The sequence below is a fragment of the Ctenopharyngodon idella genome, chromosome 8, assembly GCF_019924925.1.
Source record: "Ctenopharyngodon idella isolate HZGC_01 chromosome 8, HZGC01, whole genome shotgun sequence".
In the NCBI taxonomy this organism is placed as follows: Eukaryota; Metazoa; Chordata; class Actinopteri; order Cypriniformes; family Xenocyprididae; genus Ctenopharyngodon; species Ctenopharyngodon idella.
In genome coordinates, this window is record NC_067227.1 from 6,752,577 (window position 1) to 6,777,674 (window position 25,098).

Here is a 25,098-nt window from a genome sequence, read left to right on the forward strand (position 1 = left end):
AGATAATTTATTGCTTAACACATGCTCCTGTCTTAGCCTTTGCAGATCCCAGTAAGCCATACATTCTCCACGTGGATGCTAGCTTGAAAGGCCTTGGGGCTGTGTTATATCAAGAGCACCTCGAAGGATTGCGGCCAGTGGCGTTTGCAAGTAAAAAAGTTGAGGCCAGCAGAACAAATGTACCCCATCCATCAACTTGAATTCCTATCGTTGAAATGGGCAGTCATGGTCAAATTCCATGATTACCTGTATGGGGCGAAGTTCACGGTCAGAAATGACAACAACTCACTCACATACGTGTTAACCTCTGCTAAGTTGAATGCAACAGGCCACAGGTGGTTGGCAGCTCTTGCTACATATGATTTTAGCATTCAGTATCGACCCAGAAAGACCAACACAGATGCTGATTTGCTGTCCCCGAAAGTTTGAGGATGAAGATAAAGCTGATAAGTGGAAGGACATACCTGTGTCTGGTGTAAAGTCTGTATGTCAGCAAGTGATTTCTCAAGTGTCCATGGAGGCCAACCCCCAATATGTGGAACAGCTAGGAGCAACTCCAGAGTCCATACCAGAGGCTTACGCCTATCCCACCAGGTTGGAACTTAAGTCTTTAGAGTTGTTGTCCCGAGCGGAATTGATTAAAGCTCAGAATGAAGACCCACCAGTGAGACAGGCGATAACTGCCCTGAAAGAAGGCGAGTGGACAACCAAAGTAACTGATCCTGAGTTAAGTCTTTAGCATTGAAGCATGAAGCAGGGAAGCTACTAATGAAGGATGGATTACTTCAGCAAGTAACTAAGAAGTCTGATGGAGAATTCTTTCAGTTAGTGCTACCTACAAAGTTTCGAGAAGTAGTACTCAAAGCCATGCATGATGATCTAGGTCATCTGGGGGTAGAGAGGCTTACGGAACTTTTGAGAAGTCGATTCTACTGGCCTAAGATGTCTCTTGATGTGCAAGAATACATCAAGAACTGTGAGGCTTGCATTGCTCGTAAAAGTCCATGCCAAAGAGCTGCCCTATTACATCAGATTACAAGTAGTGGACCGATGGACTTAGTATGTATCGATTTTCTTTCTAATTACAGATCACTTCACACGTTATGCACAAGCGTTTCCCAGCAAGAATCAAAAAGCTCTCATTGTTGCTAAAATACTAGTCGAGAAATACTTCATTCATTATGGCCTACCAGCACGCATTCACTCAGATCAGGGCCGTGACTTTGAGAGTTGGCTGATAAAGGAGTTGTTGAATCAGCTTGGTATTAGAAAGTCCAGGACAACGCCATATCATCCTCAAGGCGACCCTCAGCCTGAGCGGTTCAATCGTACCCTTTTATCCATGCTTGTGACTCTTGAGTGCTGAGAAAAAATGAAATTGGAGCCAACAGATTCCATACTTGGTACATGCTTACAATAGTACCACAAATGATGCTACTGGGTACTCGCCATATTTCTTAATGTTCGGAAGAGAAGCCCGGCAACCAGTAGACATCTGCTTTGGAACTTCCCCAGATGGCGTGGATGATGTTGCGCACTCGCAGTATGTCAGCAAAATGAAAAAAGATCTAAAACGTGCTTACCAGTTAGCAACAGAAGAAGCCAACAAAGTCCATCAGAGAAATAAGAGATCATATGACAAACGAGTGTCATTTCATTCCTTGAGCTCTGGGGATCGGGTACTGATCAAGAACCTAGGTTTGAAAGGGAAACACAAGCTTCAAACCAGATGGAGTCCAGTGCCTTATGTAGTGTGTGAAAAACTCTCAAACCTACCTGTATACCAGGTAAAACCTGAAACAGGAAATGGAAGAGTCAAAACACTTCACCGAGATCAACTGTTACCCATAGGGCAGTTGGTGAGATGGCCACAAGACAAAGTGGAAACAAGTCGGGCGAAGAGAAAGAAACGAACTGATATTGATGCCCCAGCATCACCAAATGAAGATGTATTATTCTCTGATACCTCATCTGAGTTTGAGTACCATGTTTCAAAACCCTATAGTTCATATCTGGAAGGGATCCTGAATAGAAAACATGCATTGCCCAGACAATCAGAACCTGTTTGCCAAGAAAGGGGCATGATCCAGGATGACAGTTGTACCGAGGAAGGGAACTTGTTACCTGAAGAGGATGCAGAAAGCAATGTTTTAAGTTCAGCCAGTTCATCTGTAAAAAATGAAGAAGGAAGTCCGCAAAACTCAAGCGAGGAAGGAGAAAGTAGTGAACAACCTGAAAGTGAACCAGTAGGGGAAAAAAGGAGAGTAAAGCCAGTTGTTAAACTCACCTATGATGAGCCAGGGAGGTCAAGAGATCAGCCCCTAACCATTGTTCACAGAGGGGGAGTTATTCAAATTGGCAAAAAAGCTAGTCACAAGAAACACAAGGCAGTACAATAGTGTAGTGCTGATCCTAAGAAATTAGGTCACTTCTGTATGTGGACATCCAGACATTTAAAGGGGGGAGGGTGAAACCCAGTTGCAGTTTAATTCATTTAGTTTGTTAGTATTTCCTAAATATTATTTTATATTTTTATTTCATGTGGAATGTTTTCCCCTAAATGGTATGTTTAAGTTCATTTTGATTGAAAAGAAAAATTGTATGTTCATTTGTTATGTTATAAGTACTTCGCAGTTGTTGTGCAACGGGATTGGTTGAACGCACAGGTGGGAGGGGACAGAGTGACGATGGGGAAGAAGAGGTGATGGCTGTATGATAGAACGTCTAAGTTTATCTAAAGTGTAAAAAATACCATCCTATGGCAGTTGTCCAAAAGAGAACTGATTTAAGGTTGGTGTAATGTTGTTTGTGTGTGAGGGGATAGAAATTTCCCTTTGGATCGTCGGATGACAGAGCTGCGTGGCTGATTCTCAAGAAACAGCGTTCATCAGCACGTAAGAGACTCGTGAGTTCGCGATGGTGGAAAACTAGCACGTATTGCCTCTCTTATTAACTGGGTTTACTGGAGACCTCTAGATAGCGCCCTGAGATACCAGGACTTCTCAGTGGTTCCTCTGGCATCAATGGACAGGTTTCTCGATCTGCATTCCCTTCTTCCCGGACTGTAATTCCCTCGTGGAGAAAGTGCGTCACACGAGAGCTGTCGCAGACTAGTGCTGGTAAGACCGCTGTTTGTTTTGGTGTGCTCATCGAGCATAAGCATATCAAAAGCAGAGAAAAGGTTTACTGAAACAAAGCTAATAATATTCAGAGAACATTTAGAGAGATCTAACCGCAAACGAATCCAGGGCCCCTTCTGCATAAGTTTAAGGAAGTGGGGCGCTACATACAGATGTCCAAAAAGGGTCCTAGTCAGGCATTTAGATACTAAACCAGTTTTGCACATCCACAGATGCCCAAAAGGGGTCCTAGTTAGACGTTCAGATTGAACCTGTTTTGTATGTCCACGGATTTCCAAAAGGGGTCCTAGTCAGACGTTTAAATATTAAACCTGTATTGCACATCCAGCAGACGTACAAAAGTGGGTCTAAACTTACGGACGTTATAAAGACATGATCTGAACGTGTTTGCTGCGTAAGCACTTCCCCTCGGGGGAATCCCTGCCGCCATTTTGAAGTGCGTTCCATTTCGTGGACGAGGGAAGTTTATATGGAGAGACCCTCGCTCCCTTGAGTGTACTGCCCTGTCCAAATACCCACACTTGCAGTCTTTGCACTTGACCACTTGTCTACTTACATGACGTATTTCCTGTATTTGGCTCAAGTGTTCAAGTGGCCGTGAAGACTGCAAGTGTGTGTAGAACTTTTGATTACCCGATGGGACACACTTATAGTCTTGCAAAAAATCTAAGCGTTTACAGCTTTTTTAAAATTATTATTTTCAATACTTTGTATTTTAAAATACACTTCTAAATATCTGTTCAGTAGTCGCTATGTAACTAACAGAAGACAATTTTAAAACTGTGGTGCTTCTTTAAGTAATAAAAAGCAGTTGCAAATGATGTACAACATATATATAGCCATCTTTGCATCAGTAAAATGCGCAAGACTTTATATTTTACTACCAAATTATATGTAATATATAATTAATTAAACTTAAAGTTGAATGTTTTCCTCAACATCTCTCAGTTTTGCGGGATGTGAGTTCCCGAATGCAACATGATTGTGACGTCACCGCATATCGCGTTTAATTTACCCCACCACAAACAACTCTATGGTATATTATTATAATTTTTTTAAATATTTAAAACAACCAAAACACACCGCTACATACATATAAAATGCTGCATTAAACAATTTCGTAAGGGAAAAAAAAATAAAATAAATCAACTCCATAGCGGATTCCAAGTGATCATGGGCTTAGGACGTTCCAATTTAGCCCATTGCAAAGGTTCCGCCAGTAGTGGGCACTCATGCAACGTAAGCAATGATGTACATCCGAGTCAACGAGACTAAAGGAAGTTAGCGAGGGACGGGCATTCAATCAGCTCCCTAGTTCAGTAGTCAGGGCACTGATCAGGGTGTCAGCCACATTCATTTACACGATAAACTGATTCACGACCGGGGCTGCGTTCCACTCCACTTTTAGACATGCACTCGCAAACTTCCTTAAGCACTTCCCCTTCGGGGAATCCCTGCCGCCATTTTGAAGTGTGTTCCACTTTGTAAAGTGGACGAGGGAAGTTTATATGGACAGACCCTCGCTCCCTCTATTTTGACTAAGGGAGCAAGTCTACTTCATAAGTACACTTCAGGCAGCTCCACATACCACAATGCAACACGACTGTGACGTCACCGCATATCGCGTTAATTTACCCCACCACAAACAACTCTGATATATTATTATTATTATTATTATTATTTTTTTTAATATTTAAAGCAACCCAAACACACCTATATACATATAGAATGCTGCATTAAACAATTTCATTAGGGGAAAAAAAGTTAAATAATAAATCAACTCCATAGCAGATTCCAAGTGATCAAGGACTTAGGAACTTCCAATTTAGCCCATTGCAAAAGTTCTGCCAGTAGTGGGCACTCGTGCAACATAAGCAATGACGTATATCCGAGTCAACGAGACTGAGGGAAGTTAGCGAGGGAAGTGCATAAAAAAACGAACTGGAACGCAGCCCTAGGAAGCTAGGGAGCTAATTGAGGCTGCGTTCCACTCCAATTTTAGATGCACTCGCAAACTTCCCTAAGCACTTCCCCTCGTGGAAATCCCTGCTGCCATTTTTAAGTGCGTTCCACTTCGTGAAGTGGACAAGGAAAGTTTATATAGACAGAACCTCGTCCCCTCGATATTGACCAAGGGAGCAAGTCTGCTCTGACGTACACTTCAAGCAGCTCTATATCCCACAATTCAACTTGATTGTGACATCACAGCAGATCACGCTTAACTGAAGTGTATGAAATTGTGATAGAAATATTTTGTCAACATGAAATGTACAGAAAATGCAGATCAATACTGGAGTTTTAGCAGAGAATGGGCACAAAGTGTCAAAATCAAAACTACAGTTAGTACTGCAGGAAGTTAGGTACCTTGGTCACCTCATTTTAGCAAAGGTTGCGTGCTAGGATTTGAACAAATTGAAACAGTTCCGAAAATTCTGGAACCCGTCACAAAATAACAAATTATGTAATTTCTGGGAGTAATGGGATATTGTAGGCCACGAATCCAAGATAAAGCAGAAATTTCAAATCCTCTACTAACAGCAGCTCATGAACAGAAAGTTCTAACTGACAAATCTGTATGGACAGAGGAATGACAGGTTGCATTTAAAAAATTGAAATTGGCTCTCTCAAATGCACCATGTCTGACTATTCAAAAAAATGTTTTGAGCTCTTCGTTTGCAAAAAATTGGGGTTCATGTCCGCGGTTTTAACACAACCCCACAGTGATCGCCATTGACCGATTGCGTATTACCTCAAATGATTGACACTGTCGTACGTGGAATGCCACAGTGCCTTTGTTTGGTAGCCGCCGCTACTGAAGTTGTTTTAGGGTGCTCGGATATGGTGGCATTCCACCCTTTAACTGTGTTTATTCCACATGCAATGCACGTTCTGCTGATGCAGTCACAAATGACTCATTTTATGACAACGTTGATCGAAAGGATGCAAAAACAAAAAAAGCCTTTCCTGCCAAAACAATAGGCTATATGCACGGTTACTTCCTGGTTGTCGTTAAGCCAGCTCGGGCATTTCCGGTGAACTGTTAGCTGTTCATTCTGTACTCGCTGTACATCAACACAAAACCATCAATGGTTGACTTTTTAATGTTGTATTCATATTTTAATGCAGTTATCACATTTACCTAATTTGTCAATAAACCAGTTTTATTGATTGCAATAAAGACGAAGCTATTGGGACCGTTTCCCCCAGCACTTCAAATGTTATTTTTAATGTGATGACCACAAACATTATTTGTTCATCTTTCTGAGATTGTCCCCATTGTAAAACCGAACATTTAAAAATGTAGGAAATTCAACATTTGATAGAAAACACTTATTTAAAAATAAAAAAGACAATAATTACCACTTTAACCAGCAGGTGGCGGCAAAGTAACATTTATTTGCGCATATATCAGCCATTTCCTCATCATTTTTCACTTCGTTTTTTGACTAAATATTAAACATTATAAAATAACTAGGTTTAAAAATACATTTTGTCAATGTGAAGTATGAAATACTCAAAAAATCTTAAGAAAAACAATAACTTTTCTTGTGAATGAATGACACAGAAAGTGAGCACTGCGCTTTCCCTTTGTAATCACAGCAGCTGTCAGTCAGTGCAGCGCAAGATCAATGATTTCAGCACACTTGTAAAAACACACATTTTATTAAATTAATCTATCTAAAGTGCACAATAAATATTTAATTTTTGAAGTTTTTTTTCACATAAAAGTGTGAAAACTGAAGGTCGAATTGAATTTAGCCGAGGAGAAACAATGAGGTACGTCTGTATTTATTTATTTTTTATGCTGTCTTACATTTGAATAACTAAATTAATGCCATGCCTGACTATTTAAGTGACTATATTCTGATTATAAACTAAGTATTACGCTACTGATGCTCAACACACCAGCAAATGACATCTCACCGGAAGTTTTCGAGCTGGCTTATATTATTGCGGAAGTTCTAAAGAATGCTCCATGCATATAGCCCATTGAATCTAAATTTTGCAAAGTGGTCTCACGGGGCAGACCACACCTCAAAATTGGCAATGAATATTCTAATTGGAACTTTACAGGATTTACAGTTGTGGCAGAGAAATTCTGTCAGAACTGTTACATCTTCTCAGCAAATAACGTGGGAAGACAAAGTAAGCCACAAACTTACTCCGCCCACCCCCACACCAGAACTTCCTTTTCAGCACATCACGATGGATTTCTTTGAGTTGACATTGTTGATATGTTTTCAAAGTGGGTTGAGGGTTTTCCAAGTAGAAAAGCTGATGCTACGACTGTAGCAAAAGCTCTAATAAGAGAAGTTATCCCAAGGTGGAGAGTATCACTGGAAAGATTGTCCAGTGATATTGAGATCACAGAATTGGCAAATGAATTGAGAATAAATTTGAAAACTCACCCACAAAATGGTGGCACACTGGAAAGGACAAATCAGACTGTAAAAACCAAAAATGTGTAAAATTATGGCAGAAACATGTATGACATGGGTTCAAGCCTTTCCAATAGTCTTGATGGCCATGTGAGCCTGAAAAGGGACCAAGACAGCCCTCAGCCCACATGAAATTCTTACAGGTTGGCCTATGCGAGTGGGAATCGAGCCTCCTTCCCAGGAGGGACTTGCGGCGATTGATGAACAATTGAGAAAGTATGTCTTTAACTAAAGCTATCAAATCTATCTACTCGCAGGTGAAAGCTGCTTTGCCAGTTCCAGGTGACGAACCCCAAAATTCCTACGAGCCGGGAGTCCAGGACAGTGGATCTGGGTCAGAGACTTCCGGAGGAAGGCGTGGCACTGTCTGAGGTGGTTGGGGCCATATGAGATAATCCTGACAATCAACACTGCCATCAAGGTTGCTGAGGATGATACCTGGATTCACGTGTCGCACTGCAAACCTCACCAACCTGATGACACGTAAACAGAGCTGAGGAACTGCACCTGCCGAAAAGATCTTGCAACATCTCTGAGAATGAAAATGTTGAGACATCTGTGGGGCCAGCCAGACAAGCATGGAGTCTGGGATCAACTTTGGGCCAGCAAATGGTTCTGATTTTGTGCGATAACAATTCCAGTAATAATGTTATCTCAATTTTTAGGATCAATTACAAAGTTTGTTTTATGCTTTTATTACTTATTCTGCTTATCATAGCACTTGTGATTTTATGTACTGCTAAATGTATTCATGCAGCTCATGTATTCAAGAAGTATTAGGAGAGTGGGAAGGACGGTATGTACAAATGGTTAAGTTGGAGGAAAATGTTTTTGATACTTGGAGAACAGAGAGAGCTGAAGATGAAGTCAGAGGATTTTAGAAAGAAACTGTACGGGAAGATGAAGGTCAAAAGCAATTCATTTTATGAGATAATGCAACTGGATTTGAGAATGTGATCGTGTAAAAACGATCAGAGGGGGGAATGTGATAGAAATATTTTATGTCAACATGAAATGTACAGAAAATGCAGACTAAGGATGCTCAGGTCAAAGACCAGTCATATGATTAGCTTAGATCATTACAAACCAATCACCAGAACAAATCACAGTGAAGAAGACATTGATTTTTACTCAACTTTAAGACTTAAATGTGCATGTATCTTTCTATTCATTGACTCACTCTGTTGTTGTGACGAGTGACCTCCCGGCCGTAAATAAAACTTAATTTCTGCAAAGAGCAACTTGGAAGTCGTGTCAGGTATATGCTGCGCAGCTAAGAAATAGAAGTAGCTACTAAAGGTTCTACGCTCAAAAGACCACAGCAGAGACAGTGATAGTGTTGGAAGACTATAGAGCCGCCCTCGGGGTGAGGCTGTAATACTCGGAGTTAGTATTAATGATCCTGTGTCGGACAAGCATACACCTGAGAAGGACGGTGAGAGTGTATAGATGCTAAAGACCTGTGTGCTCATGTGTGATTGAGGTAGTGATAGTAGCTTCTTGACGGGGACGCCGTCACCTTACTTCAGGAGGGGAATTACCTCGAAGTATTGGAAATGTATTAGAAGTATTCGAGAAGGGAATTACCTCGAGATACTGTAGTATTGTATTATATTCGGGACGGGAATTACCTCGAAGGTAGGGTTGTACTGTATTGGTACTGTAGTATTGTATTATATTCGGGACGGGAATTACCTCGAAGGTACTGTGGTACTGTATTGGTACTGTAGTATTGTATTATATTATATTGACAACTGGAGGTTGTTTGAATTGTGAATTGTTGAACAGTGGTGAAGTCAGATTAGTAGGCTATTGGGAATTTCCAGACAATATATTATTTTTTTTTTTGAGAATTTATCGCATAATTAGTGTATAATATATTAATTATGTTGAGATTCAATCGCATAATACTTGTAGCTACCTTATGTTCACAGTCAAAGTTTATACTATTGATATTTTGTTTCATTTGTGTAATTTTATTTTTCTCTAACAGCTCATATAGTATTTTATTTTATTTTTTTCAACAAAATAAGCATATAAAAATGGTGCATAAAACAAACTCAAGTACAAAAGGGGTTTAAATAATAAATCAGCTTCATAGTGAGTTCCAAGTGATCAAGGGCTTAGTGTGTTTCATTTAAACCTTATGCACGACTTCCGCCAGTAGTGGGCAGTCGTGCAATGTAGGCAATGACGCACATGCGAGTCCACGAGGGAAGTTAGCGAGTAAAGGGCATTAAAATTTTAGACACACACTCGCGAACTTCCCTAAGCATTTCCCCTCGGTGGAATCCCTGCCGCCATTTTGAAGTGCGTTCCAATACGTGAAGTGGACGAGGGAAGTTTATATGGACAGACCCTCGTCCCCTCGCTTTTTTTTTTTTTTTTTAATATTACACATTTGCTTACAAAGTACAAAAGTGAGAAATAGCAAGAGAAAAGAGCCAGGGGTTCAGGGACGGCCAAACATGACATCACATTGAAAATGATAAAGAAAAATAAATAATGAATAATAATAAATAATAATAAAAAATAAATATAAAAATAAATAAATAAAGGGAGAAATATCGAGGGAACGAGTCTACTTCACAGTAGCAACATGATTGTGACGTCACTGCAAATCGCGTTTAATTTACCCCACCACAAACAACTCTGATATATATATATATATATATATATAATGTTTTTTTTTTTTAAATATCTAAAACAACCCAAACACACCTATATACATATAGAATGCTGCATTAAACAGTTTCGTAAGGGAAAAAAAATTAAATAATAAATCAACTCCATAGCAGATTCTCGTGCAACGTAAGCAATGACGTACATCCGAGTCAACGAAACTGAGGGAAGTTAGCGAGGGAAGGGCATAAAAAAACGAACTGGAACGCAGCCCAGTTCGTTTTTTATGCCCTTCCCTCGCTAACTTACCTCAGTAAATTAGCAGCCATTTTTTATTTATTTATTTATTTTTATTGCAATTGCAAACAATTCAAAGATGACATTAATGAAATACAACTTTTTGAGGAACATAAAGAAAGGCAGGAACAGAACAAAAACAACAAAAAAACAATAGGAACTCAAATCTTTCCAGAAAAGATGAAACATTACATGAGAAAAATAAATGACAAATATCTTCACTTTCTTTTTTTTACAGAAGGTGCATATATCAGCTACATCACAAAATTTCGACACAAAAGCATTACAAGAGTAGCCTATATATTATGCAAAATTTTAAAATGCACTTCTTTCACTTTATTGGGTATGCAGTGTTTATATGGTAATAACCATGTTTTCCTCCACTGAATGTTTATTTTATAACCCCCCAAAAATTTCCCTTTTAGAGAAATTCAGTTTCGAGATTGAGAAAGCTGACAAATTTATTATTACATTCTTTACTTAAAAGCGAAACACCTCCCAAACATAACTGTGAAAGTTGTTTTAAGCATGACTCATGTGTAAGGAAAGCTTTCATCAGACATATTAAACCATCAGGAATCGCCTTTATAACAGTATATATATATATATATATATATATATATATATATATATATATATATATATATATATATATTGGTATATTTTCAATTTCAGTTTCTAGTGTCAAATAAGGAAATAATTTCACACTTAGATCAATTAAGTTTGAGCCCAGAAGCGTTAGAGAAGGCATTAATTGTAGTTAAGACTGGAGAAACTTGCTCTTTATCCTTCAAGAATGTATCATCTGCTAATTGTGAGATTCGAATTTCTCTGTTAAAGATATCAAGGCCAGCGAAGTTATTATTGTGCAAAATATCTATGGATAATGTTTCTACAACAAATAAAAATAAAAAGTAACGCAGCCCTCGAACGCAGGCGCAGGGTTTGTCATGGAAAGTCGCATAGTGTTGTCGTGGAGATGATGTAATCATTTGTCGTCGGAAGAACGCTTGCGCGCTAAGCTCGCTGCTTCTGCTGATGCAAGACAGTGGATGAGAGTAGTCACGCAAACCGTGTGAACGATATTTAACAGGACAAAATATTGATTTTTAATTCAGTCATCATGTCAGAAGACGAGGTATTGTGGTGGTCTATTTGTATATTTTGTTAATATTCACAGATGAGTGGAAATATTCAATCATGTTGTGACTAGATTTAAATGCAGCCTCTAAGCTGCATTTGGTGTGTGGTTTTTTTTTAAACTACATTATTACGAATTATTTCTTGTTGTATAAAATGCAAAAACTAATAAAGAACACTCAACATTGCTTGAGCAGTAAAACCAGGTGAGTATTATTTCCTTCAGCACAGTGCGGCATGCTTGCCCAAATGAGCCTGGTGCCTTATATGTGTCCTTAGATTTTATTCGACCCCACCACAACAAAGAAGAAAAAGAAGAAGAAGAAGCCCTTCATGCTCGACGAAGATGGAGATGGGCTTGGAGAGGAGGCCCAACAGGTTGAACAGAGAGAAGTTGAGCCTGAAGCAGGAGAAGAGCGAGAAATGGACCCTGAAGATGATGACGTCAAGACAAAGGGTGAGAGGATGCAAGTATGATCATCAGTGGTCATTTTATTCCCATAAACCATTGTGTTTTGCTTTTCTCTTTTACCGTGACAATGGTTTTGGTCAATGGTCAAATGTATTTAAACCAGAACCTTGCAGTGTGAAAGAGTTTGTCTATAATGTGGAATTTGAGATTGGACCTTTACGACACTGTTGTCCAATTATCTTCACAGAGCCTTTGGATGATTTAGATGATCTGAACTTCTTTAATCAGAAAAAGAAGAAAAAGAAACAAAAGAAGGTGTTTGATAATGACATTGAAGAAGGCGTGAAGGTTAGTAGTTGTTTATAATTGTCAGGGAATTGTTTTATAATTCACACTTTTCACACTTGTTTTATACTTTCACACTTGAAATAGTTAACCCTGGGTCATTCTAAACCCCGGGTAAATCGAATCCTGGGTTATTTTACACTGTACACGTTTGGCACTGCAATGCGTTTTTTAAAAAAAAAACTGGTTTATTGAAACAGACTGTCCAAAAGAACCAGTTCACGGAAACAGAATTGGACTTACCATCACCAATGTATGTCCGTTAAGCATATTTTTTTTGTATTTGATCTTCTAATGGCTGTTGACTCTGCATTTTATTGGTGACCAGGAGCTGAAAATTGAGGGAGACCAGCAGGAAATAATGGAGGAAGATGATTTGGGCTTGATGCTTCCAGCTAAAAAAAAGAAGTCAAAAAAAGTGGAATTTGTTGAGGAGAGAGACACTGTGGAAACAGATGATGGTATGAACATACACTTAATTTGAATGTGCTGCATAATAAGTTAATAGTAACAGAAGAATATTGTGTTAGCTATTCAGCTATTCATAGTTAGTTATTCAGTTAGAATGAACTGCCATCTACAAGGAAATTGTACTTTAAATTCACATCAGCCTTAACAGATTTTTAAAAAAAATCTTAGCTCAGTTACATTTGACTTTTTTGCAAGACATTTTGTTTCATATGTCAGCAAAAATAATTCAGATCCAGTTTGTGTTACTTAGACTTATAATGTCAGGTTTAAGTTTCTTAAGTTTGATATACAGTGCAGCTTGCTCTATATAGGAGTTAGTCAGGCTACTCTTTCTAGGCTACAAGAGGTACAAAATGCAGCTGCTAGGCTCCTGACCGGTGTCAAGAAACACAAACATATTACACCTACCCTAATTTCATTACACTGGTTGCCTTTTAATTGAATCTAAATGGCTTAGCACCATCTTATCTCACTGATCTCTTGTCAGATCATTGCTAGGGGAGGTCTCTGAGATCCTCAAACCAAGGACTATTAGTGGTTCCAAGGACAAAATTAAAACTTAGAGGTGACTGGGCATTTGCAGCAGCAGCACCAAAAGTGTGGAACAGTCTGCTCGTTACTATTAGAACTGCTACAACTGTAGATAATTTTAAATCAAAACTTAACTTAAATCTTATTTGTTTTCCATTACATAGCTTTTAATCAATGATGCAGTTCATATTCTGGTTATTGTTTGTTGTGTGTCAATCTGTATTGAGTTCTATATTATGCTATGTATAAATAAAGTGACTGACATTAATGTTTTAAATTTGTTTTTTTCCTCTTAAGGCTTTTAATGCACTACATGATGTACTGTTTCAAATTATGAATCTAATATCTGCTTATCTTTGAATTTGTGACAGATTTTATTTTTTGATTAAATATTTGATATGAATTTTTTACTTATATTTTACTACAGTCATCGAGGATGATAAAAGCACAGAAGGTATCACATTCAGTTCACAATCTGGCCCAGCATGGGCAGGTTCAGAGAGAGATTACACTTATGATGAGGTATGATGATGATTCATATGATGAGTACTTTCTCTCTTCTTCTATCTCACACATCACTCTACCCAGTGCTTGTGACGTAGTTTTCCTTTAATTTATTACATTATTTACTTGTCTGTGTCTTTACAGTTGTTAAGCCGGGTGTTTAACATCATGAGGGAGAAAAACCCTGATATGGTTGCAGGGGAAAAGAGGAAGTTTGTGATGAAGCCGCCTCAGGTGGTCCGAGTTGGGACCAAGAAAACATCTTTTGTAAACTTCACTGACATCTGCAAACTGTGAGTGCAAACATTTAGCATGTCTGCTGAATCTGGTTTCCAGAGAAAAATAGGAATGGTCTTGTAAAAAAAAACAAAAAACCTTTTGAATGTATTTTCTAGGAAATAGTACAGTGGATGATATAAGGGTCAGTCACATTGGTAACACTTTACAACAAGGTTGTATTAGTTAACATTAGTTAATGCATTAGTTAACATTAATTAACCATGAACAACACCTCTGTTCAGCATTAGTTAATGTTTGTTAACGTTAACTCATGCATATATTAATGCATCTGTTCACGTTAACATTGCAAGTAGTTAACATTAGTTAATGCATTAGTTAACAGCATTAGTTAATCTTTGTTAACGTTAACTCGCGTATATATTAATGCATCTATTCATGTTAACAGCGCAATTAGTTAACATTAGTTAATGCATTAGTTAACATGAACTAATCATGAACAGCACCTCTGTTGAGCATTAGTTAATCTTTGTTAACGTTAACTCACGCATATATTAATGCATCTATTCACGTTAACAGCTCAAGTAGTTAACATTAGTTAATGCATAGATAACGAACTAATCATGAACAATGCCTGTAAATAAGGTTAACTTACTGTACATATTTATATTAGTTTATGTAGCAGTTGACACACTAAGGGTGAACATGTCTAACTCACCATCTTACCCTAAAGGTAAAAATGCCATTGTGTACCTTATCAGCATTATTTATTAATAAGGCATTGATTTGGGCTGTAAACATAATTCAGAAGTGGAAACCATCTGAACATTAACAGATATTTCCTATCATTACTTACATTCAACAGAGCATTCATTAATGGAATTTGTGAACCTTATTGTAAAGTGTACACTATTTCAACATTAACTGATGTTACTAACATTTGTAGACCTTTTATTAACATGACTTACCATTAACAAAGCATTCATTTAATGGAATTTGTGAGCCTTATTGTACTGTACGTTATTTCAACATTAACTGATGTGTTACTAACATTTGTAGACTCTTTATTAACATGACTTACCATTAACAAAGCATTCATTAATGGAATTTGTGAACCTTATTGTAAAGTGTACACTATTTCAACATTAACTGATGTGTTACTAACATTTGTAGACTCTTTATTAACATGACTTACCATTAACAAAGCATTCATTAATGGAATTTGTGAACCTTGATTTTCCTGAACCTTAAATGAGTGAAAGCCATTCATCAATTACATTTTCAGAACCTTTATTACCAGCCTGGTCTCATTGTTAATTCGTAGTTATTAATACGTAACTTTCAAAGACACAAAACGTACATTTTTGTATGTTTAGAAAGGTGCTGAAAGGTGATGTATTTAAAGCACTAAAACGTAAAAATATTTATGAATCTTTCATGTCATAAAGATACATGTATAATTTCCCTTTTATTGTTTTGTAGATAAATGTAAGATCCCTAAACCCCCATCCCGAACCTAAACATATCCATTTTATACAGAATGTTAAAATAATAAAACATAATGGACATAAATGTTTAGGAAAAAGACAATTTTAGTAAAAATACAACATTAAAACGATATTTTGAGCCACTAATCCTACACCTACCCCTAAATCTACCCATAACCATTTCCTAAAACTATACTGTTATAAATAACAGAATAACAGACAAACAAGCGTAATCACAATAATTAATTTTTTGCGAAAATGTCAAAAGTGGTACCAAAAGTAGTTCAAATGACGATGAGTTGCAGTCACAGTCCTCTCTGGCGGTAATAGTTTTTTTATAGGGTACAAAGCAGAATTTAATTTATTAATCCATGAAAATATGAATCCCGCTTCTCTCCGTGAAGGCGCGCCCTCATTTCAAATATCAATCCACCGAAACACTGCATGTCGCAATCTGTGACGAAGCAGGTGAGAACCAATGAGCGTTCGATATCAGTGCCGTAACCATGCCATAAAGGTTCCCGAAGGCGCAACTTTCAAATTTGAATCATAACGAGCATGGGCTTTGACTGTGATGGTCGCTGGTGAGAGATCGCCGGATAAAGGGCTAAATTTGGATCTGTGGCTTACAAACATATGGATTCTAAATATTTGGAGTACAGCGAACAAATAAAATTGATGTGATTTGTGAATTTATGTTGTGCTTTGGTGTAGCTTATGTATTGTCAGTCGTTGCATAGGAGAAAACGCCTTGTGTGTCGCACAGCAAACAAACTAAATATCACAAAATGGTTACAGAAATTGTATTCATTTAAATGCTTTGTTAATGGTAAGTCATGTTAATAAAGGGTCTACAAATGTTAGTAACACATCAGTTAATGTTGAAATAGTGTACACTTTACAATAAGGTTCACAAATTCCATTAATGAATGCTTTGTTAATGGTAAGTCATGTTAATAAAAGGTCTACAAATGTTAATAACATCAATTAATGTTGAAATAGTGTACACCTACAATAAGGTTCACAAATTCCATTAAAAAAAAAAAAGCATTGTTGAATGTAAGTAATGTTAGTAAAGTGCATATAAACATGAACAACATACACTATGTTGCCAAAAGTTTTGGGACGTCTGCCTTTACATGCACATGAACTTTAATGACATCCCATTCTTAATCCGTAGGGTTTAATATGGAGTTGGCCCACCCTTTGCAGCTATAACAGCCTCATCTCTTCTGGGAAGGCTTTCCACAAGGTTTAGGAGTGTGTTTATGGTAATTTTTGACCATTCTTCTAGAAGCGCATTTGTGAGGTCAGGCAGTAATGTTGGACAAGAAGGCCTGGCTCGCAGTCTCCGCTCTAATTCATCCCAAAGGTGTTCTATCGGTTTGAGGTCAGGTCTCTGTGCAAGCCAGTCAAGTTCCTCCACACCAAACTCTCTTATCCATGTCTTTATGGACCTTGCTTTGTGCATTGGTGCACAGTCATGTTGGAACAGGAAGGGGCCATCCCCAAACTGTTCCAACAAAGTTGGGAGCATGAAATTGTCCAAACTGTTTTGGTATGCTGAAGCATTAAGAGTTCCTTTCACTGGAACTAAGGGGCCAAGCCCAACCCCTGAAAAACAACCCCACACCATAATCCCCCCTCTACCAAACTTTACACTTGGCACAATGCAGTCAGGCAAGTACCGTTCTCCTGGCAACCGCCAAACTCAGACTCGTCCATCGGATTGCCAGACAGAGAAGCGTGATTCGTCACTCCAGAGAACATGTCTCCACTGCTCTAGAGTCCAGTGGCGGCTTTAAACCACTGCATCCATCGCTTTGCACTTGATGTAAGGCTTGGATGCAGCTGCTCGGCAATGGAAACCCATTCCATGAAGCTCTCTACGCGCTGTTCTTGAGCTAATCTGAAGGCCACACAAAGTTTGGAAGTCTGTAGCTATTGACTCAAGAAAGAAAGTTGGCGACTTCTGCGTACTGTTCGCCTCAGCATGCGCTGACCCCGCTCTGTGATTTTTATGTGGCCTGCCACTTCGTGGCTGAGTTGCTGTTGTTCCCAATTGCTTCCACGTTGTTATAATACCACTAACAGTTGACCGTGGAATATTTAGTAGTGAAGAAATTTCACGAATGGACTTATTGCACAGGTGGCAACCTATCATTGTACCATGCTTGAATTCACTGAGCTCCTGAGAGCGACCCATTCTTTCACAAATGTTTGTAGAAGCAGACTGCATGGCTAGGTGCTTGATTTTATACACCTGTGGCCACGGAAGTGATTGGAACACCTGAATTTAATGATTTGGTGAGTTAGAAATGTTCATCCTTAGTGTGTCAACTGCTACATAAACTAATGTAAATATGTACAGTAAGTTAACCTTAAAACATTAAGGCTATTTACAAGCATTGTTCATGATTAGTTCATGTTATCTAATGTATTAACTAATGTTAACTACTTGCGCTGTTAACGTGAATAGATGCATTAATATATGCGTGAGTTAACGTTAACAAAGATTAACTAATGCATTAACTAATGTTAACTACTTGCGCTGTTAACGTGAATAGATGCATTAATGTATGTGCGAGTTAACGTTAACAAAGATTAACTAATGCTGAACAGGTGTTGTTCATGATTAGTCCATGTTAACTAATACATTAACTAACGTTAACTACTTGTGCTGTTAACGTGAATAGATGCATTAATGTATGCATGAGTTAACGTTAGAAAACATTAACTAATGCTGAACAGAGGTGTCGTTCATGGTTAGTTAATGTTAACTAATGCATTAACTAATGTTAACTAATGAAATTATTGTAAAGTGTTAACAATCACATTACACTATTTTTGTCCTACCTTTTAGAGCTGCACAAAAAATTCATACTAACAATGACTTGAATACAAACATGTTTTGTAATTTCTTGAAGCATGTTTTTTATTTTAACTTCTGAAAATTACATATTTTGAAATGTTTATTTCTGAAGATTCAATTTAGGGACTTCTCAGGTTGATAAAACTGTCCTAATGTCATAATAAAACAAATCCTCATTAAAAGGATCAAATTAATATTTGAAAGATATTTGTCTGCCAAATCAAAATCAAGTGGACTAAAGTGCAAAAGAAAAAAAACAAAACATAAAAGGCCCTCATGACTCTCTCAAGGTCGATTTTAAAATGTTCAAGACAAGGTTAGTTCAGGTTGTAAAATGACAAATCTTATATTTCTGTATTAATAAATATACATTGAAATATTATTAAAAAACAAATCTTGAAAAGATTACACTCATGTATTCAGACTATTACGAAAAATGGAAAAGTTTGTGGGTTAGAAGATTAGAAGATTTTTCCTTTTCTTTAATTTGCACACTTTTTCTTGACATTGACCAATACGTGAATTTAATCAAACCAGTGATTCTAGTTTATTGGCCTAATTTTATCTATTAAACCATTGCATGTTTACTTTTTTTTCATCTTCAGGTTGCATCGACAGCCCAAACATCTTTTGGCATTCCTGTTAGCTGAGTTGGGAACAAGGTGAGTTTTTAATTGCATTTCCATAATTGTCAGATGTGAAAAGGTGATTTCTTCTGTAACTAAAGAGATGTCTTCTTTTTTTTCTAGTGGCTCCATAGATGGAAATAACCAACTTGTAATCAAAGGACGCTTTCAACAGAAACAAATAGAGAATGTCTTGAGAAGATATATAAGTAAGTAGAATATTTGAAATGTATGAATATGTAGCTGGTGTACCAGTACTACATGCCAATATACAGGGGTTGAACAATGAAATTGAAACACCTGGTTTTAGACCACAATAGTTTATTAGTATGGTGTAGGACCTCCTTTTGCAGCCAATACAGCATCAATTCGTCTTGGGAATGAAAGATACAAGTCCTGCACAGTGGCCAGAGGGATTTTGAGCCATTCCTCTTCCAGAACAGTGGCCAGGTCACTATGTAATTAGATATACCCCAAAGTGGCTATTTAGATCTGGTGACTGTACAGGCCATGGGCAATGTTCAACTTTCATGTTCATCAAATCATTCTGTCACAAGTCTTGCTGTGTGTTTTGGTGCATTATCATGCTTATACACGGCACCACCTTCAAGGTACAATAATTGAGCTATTAGGTGCACATGGTGCTATTAGGTGCACATGGTCCTCCAGAATGGTTTGGTAGTTCTTGGCAGTGCACATCAAGCACAGTAGGGAATGCAGCCCAAACCATCACTGATCCACCCCCGTGCTTCACTCTGTGCAGCATGAACAATATCAGAGAACAATACATGTTTCACATTGTCCACAGCCCTAGATTTACACTGTTGGCACCAATGAAACCAACATTTGGCATTGGCACAAGTGACCAAAGGTTTGGACCATGAATATTGACTCTGTGGAGCTCCCAGTGAACATCTTTGATGGAAACGAGGTGCACATTTAATTCTGCAGTGAGTTGGGCAGCTGTTTTATGTTTTTTGGATACAATACAACAGTTACTCTTGTTGTATGTGGTTCGTCCTGGATACCATGGCTCTTGATACACCACAAAGACTTGCTGTCCTGGTCACGCACACCAACGATTTGTTCTCTTTTGGACTTTGATATGTCTCCCATTATGTTGTGTGGATTGCAATATTTTATGTGCAGCTGTGCTATTGCTCTGCTAATTCAACCTTCACACTCTGCTCTTACTAGTGGAATGTAAAATCAGTGAAGTTTGGCCACCAGACCGTGCATATATAGACCTGAAACTTCTAACAATATATTGGCCAATATTTCAGTTTTATTGTTCAGCCCCTGTATGTACTGTTCTATTGCCTCTCATCAAACACTCCTACGCACTTGCAGTTGGCATAATTTAATTTGACCATGTTCAGATAAACAGAATATCACATTTTAAACATTTAAAAGCAGTTAATGTATGCTGTAACCATTAGCACTTGATCGATGTAACTGTCCATGCAAGTGATACATCTTTGTCATTTGCCAGTGAGTCAAGAAGCATAAATCTTTCCCTGTGATTTATGCTTTGCAATCTTGATTAAATAAACAGTAATTGTGCAGACATAGTTTAATGTAAATGTCAATGTGACCTTTTCAAATGTAGTACATGTCATATGATTGTTTAGATCACTTTACTCTTGGTTTACAGGTAAAGAACACTGCATTGTTTTCTGCTAGTAGATTTAGTTTACCTAATAGATTTTTGACAAGGCATTTTCTCTTTTCGCTGTTTCACAGAGGAATATGTGACTTGTCATACCTGCCGCTCACCGGATACAATTCTGCAGAAGGACACACGTCTCTACTTCTTGCAGTGTGAAACCTGTCACTCACGTTGCTCTGTAGCCAGCATCAAGACTGGCTTCCAGGCCGTCACTGGCAAAAGAGCCCAGCTTCGAGCAAAAGCAAACTAATACAAGAACCCTCTTCTGGCCTCTTTCCCAGACTGATGCTCTGCTGACAACTGTCCTCACTGCTCTCCTCTGAAGTGCAGCGGAATGACTCAAGGCTTGGACTTCTGGAGTGACCTGTAGAAGGTTTTGAGTGTAATTTCTATTAATAAATCTCACTCTGAAGCTAGAGTGCTTTAGTGAACAGGCTGCTTGGTTTGCTCATCTTACTTTACCACCTTCCTCCAGAAATATTATGTTTTTTCCCCCGCATTCTGCATATTTGATAACAAGAGCATATTTCTGTATATATAGTGAATTTTCACTCTCAGAGCAGTATTTTTTTTCAAAGAAAAATACAAGGATATTATTGGATGGAAACCAGAAATAGGCGTACATCCTCTTCCTTGCTTTTGAAAAATGAACCACAGCCTTTTATGTCGAACTTTGTTTTATCAAAGGAAAACTGATTTTCCAAATGTCAGTGTATGTTTTTATGGGTCAGTCATTGCACAAGAATGCAGGAATGTTCAGACTGGATCCAAGCAAGTGTTTGGTGATCCAGGCATCCAGCAAAAGTGTAACTTCGAATCTCCTCTGAACTCTAGGAAACAAGAATGCAGTTCATATTTAATTACACAGACAAATACAGATTGCCCTGTTTTCCTTAGTAGAACATATGGACAGCTAATATTTGGGCATGTTTTGCAGTGCTTAGATGGAAATAAAGGCTTTTTGTTTGCATAATTAAAATTCGATTATTTTTTTTTTTTTAAATAAACATGAACATTTAAATTTTCGCGCACTTGTTTCTTGCTTATCATTGATGAATTATTGAATTAACACCACATTATAGAATTGCTGCATCCAGTATCAGCCAGTATCTGAAACCATGCTGGGGAGAAACCCAATCTTGCTGTCAAAGAAGATAAAGGTTTTTTCCTCGCATTCTACCGTTAAAATATCTTTAACACAAGGAATTGTGTTAAAGATTTTTTTTTTTTAATTTACAAAAACAAATAATACTAACCAAGTTCAAAAACCTCAGCCAAGAACACAAATGTTAATAGGAAGCTTTCTGTGGCATGTTACATGGGGAAACTATTGTATTGTTTCTTCTCCTCTCTGTGTACTACAAATGTGCTGCTTATGATTGTTTTACTGAGTCTTTCATTATAACAGTACTTACTGATCTCAGTATTTTCATATGAAGTAATCGGGTTATTCATAATGTCACTTAGACTATGTTACATATCTTCTCTCAGCCAAACTGACCCAGCTTTCCTTGCCCACCCCAATCTGTCAATGGATCACCAGCTTTCTGACATATAGGTAGCGACTGGTGAGACAGAAACTCACTTAAGACCCTCACTATCAGCACTGGTGCTCCTCAGGTTTCTCTATCCCTGCACTTTTTTTCTATACACAAACGACTGCACTGCGAAGACCCCTCTGTCATGCTCCTGTAATTTGCAGACGGCACTACAGTCATCGCCTCATCCAAGACAGTGATGAGTATGCACACAGATGGGATGCTGAACAGCTGGCTGCCTGGTGTGGTCACAACAACCTTGAGCTGAAAATGCTCAAAACAGTGAAAATGATAGTGAACTTCCGAAAAATTCCCTCGCCCTACCCCACTATCTCTCAGTACCTGAAGTGGGACGCTCACAAAGACTCCATTGTGGAAAAAAGCCCAGGCAGAGGCTGTAGTTCCTTTGCCAACTAAGGACGTACAACTATGGCCACAGGAGTTGCTGACATCTAACTGTAAATCTGTAATTGTATGTAGGCTAATACATACAGAATTAATTCTGTATGTAATTGTCTATTGTGTATTTTCTATATTTATATCACTGTATTGTATAACGGCGTTATAAACAAACGGCGTTACTTTTTTCAGTAACGAGTAATCAAACGAATTACTGTTTCCCCATTTACAACGCCGTTACCGTTACTGACAATAAAATGCGGCATTACTATAATTGATCTCACTGAAGCGGTTTTCATCCGAGTTGGCTCTCTCTCAGCCATAGGACCTGCAAAATTTTTCTCTCTGGTGTGTGTGTTGGGGTGCGGATACATAGGCTAACTGGTGTGTGACTAGAGATGATAGACCTGCAAAGCGTTTTGTTGTAAAGAAATAGTAGCTACAGGTTAGTCATACATAAATATAATTTTAAACTGATAATAATGTACGATGCTCTGTGTGTGTCTGTGTAGGAGCATGCGAGCTCAAACCAGAATAGCATAGGCTACCCTTCGTGACATGCTGGATCAAAATAGCCTATGTGAAATAAGTTTTTTCTAGTCGACTAGTAGTTGTTCATTTAAGAAATTAGTTGACTAATCACATTTATATTAATTTTATTTCTTAAACACCGGAGAGAATAAACCATAATAATGAGCGTTTACGTAATAGCACTCAAGCACACATAAAGCTTGCCGTAAAGAACCGGCAAAAGTAATGATTATGAATGTGACAAAAACAGCAAGGAGACATTTTAATTGTTTATTAATAAACTAATGTTTTCTGAATCAGTGTCGGCTGCGAAGATGAAGTTGACATTGAAATGACTCTCATCATCTCGCATAGTGGATGCTCATTTCATTTAGGATTACATAATCAGAGAATAGCCTATTTCTTTTCGTTTTTAATTATTTCGTTTATAAGTAGACATTTCAAGCTTTCTATAGATAGTATATTTCTTGTCTGTGAGGCAAGCAGCCTATACGCCGAGTTTCGGTTCATTTAGCCTATAAGACGCGCTCTATGAGCTGTGGATCGTGCCAGATGTTTGACTAACCATGAGAAGGAGAAGGAGCAGTCTACCCTTCCGTCGCCGTCAATCCGTGTAGATTTTTGAATGGGATTAATAAAGACGGCAGACGACAGACCGGCGGCGACGTCACGGTAGGAACTATACCTGACAGCGACGTGGCGACGGCGTCTGTGAGAAATGTATAAAAATTATGTACGTCTGTATGAGGGGTGATTTCGACAAAATTTGATGATTGCTTAGCAAACTGAGAGGAGAACTAACGTGTATACGCTCGCCAGCCGTCTGGCCAAAATCCCATAGTATTCAGGTGTAAGACGGAAGATATGAGACGCTAGACGTCACGGTCACGTGTTGGAGCTGCGCTCAAAGTGCGCGGCGACGTAGTTGAGAAAGTGTATTTTTTACTTTGCGTCTGGATAACGTACTTAACGGTCACTTAGAGCATTTACAATAATTTGTGGTAGATTGTGAACTGCGCATGTGCATTGAGTGTGTGCGTCTGTAAGAGAACGTGAACGGTGAGCAGGAGAAGAGATAACCGCTCTATCGACTTTGTACTCTTTTCCCTTTTATTTTCCTTTTTCTATTTGTGACCTAAGTTGAATGTTTATTTGGATCCTTTTCTCTCACTCATCCCCATGTATGCGGACGAGTGTGACGATGTACAAGTCATTTTATTAAACCCGGGGAAAATACACGCCAGCTCTCGCCTCACGTGCATCATTTCCTCGAGCTCTACACATTTGTTTTTCTGGGCAACAACATTTCAACTCTGCGTTACAGTACGTGTGGATAAACGCTTGGATAACGTACGTGTGGATAAACGCCTGAATAACGTACGTGTGGATAAACGTCTGGATAACGTAGGCTACGTGTGGACTAACGTCTGGATAATGTATGTGTGGATAACATTGATGATAATATTTTAGCTTTATTCCTATTTTGCCCAAAGGAAGCTTTAAGGTGTAAATGTTCATAAATTGGAGGAAGCATTACAAATCCGTCTCCCTGATTGAAGCTTGGCCATTCATCCGGCCACCTCTGTTGCGCAAGCACCGCATTAACAGCTGACTTTTCTCCGTTTAAAGGACTACACCGGCACAAGGGCCATTCCAGCTGAACTAAGGCCTTCACCTCTTAATATGGAAAATAATAAAAATAATTAACAAGCCCAAAGATGCATATAAGTGGCCATGGTAACACTGCAAGTGCGCGCTTGGCTTGAAGCAGCTAAACAAATAAAACACAACAGAGACGAGCTCGACGGTCAAACATGTTTTTAAAAGCGCATGTTTAC

The 25,098-nt window shown here is 38.3% G+C and overlaps 1 protein-coding gene across 2 annotated transcripts; it reads left to right on the top strand.

Annotated features, from left to right (window-relative positions):
- Window positions 1-11,454: 11,454 nt before the first annotated feature.
- Window positions 11,455-21,817, top strand: LOC127517615 (eukaryotic translation initiation factor 2 subunit 2-like). 2 transcript variants are annotated; one of them, XM_051903508.1, is made up of 9 exons: window positions 11,455-11,636; window positions 11,918-12,095; window positions 12,298-12,398; window positions 12,724-12,856; window positions 13,825-13,919; window positions 14,046-14,194; window positions 19,103-19,159; window positions 19,247-19,332; window positions 20,867-21,817. In XM_051903508.1, the coding sequence occupies exons 1-9, from the start codon at window positions 11,622-11,624 to the stop codon at window positions 21,040-21,042; spliced, it is 990 nt and encodes a 329-aa protein (XP_051759468.1). In that variant the 5' UTR covers window positions 11,455-11,621; the 3' UTR covers window positions 21,043-21,817. The 2 variants fall into 2 exon arrangements, with proteins under 2 accessions (XP_051759468.1, XP_051759469.1); XM_051903509.1 differs by lacking the exon at window positions 11,455-11,636 and adding an exon at window positions 11,653-11,844.
- Window positions 21,818-25,098: the final 3,281 nt, after the last annotated feature.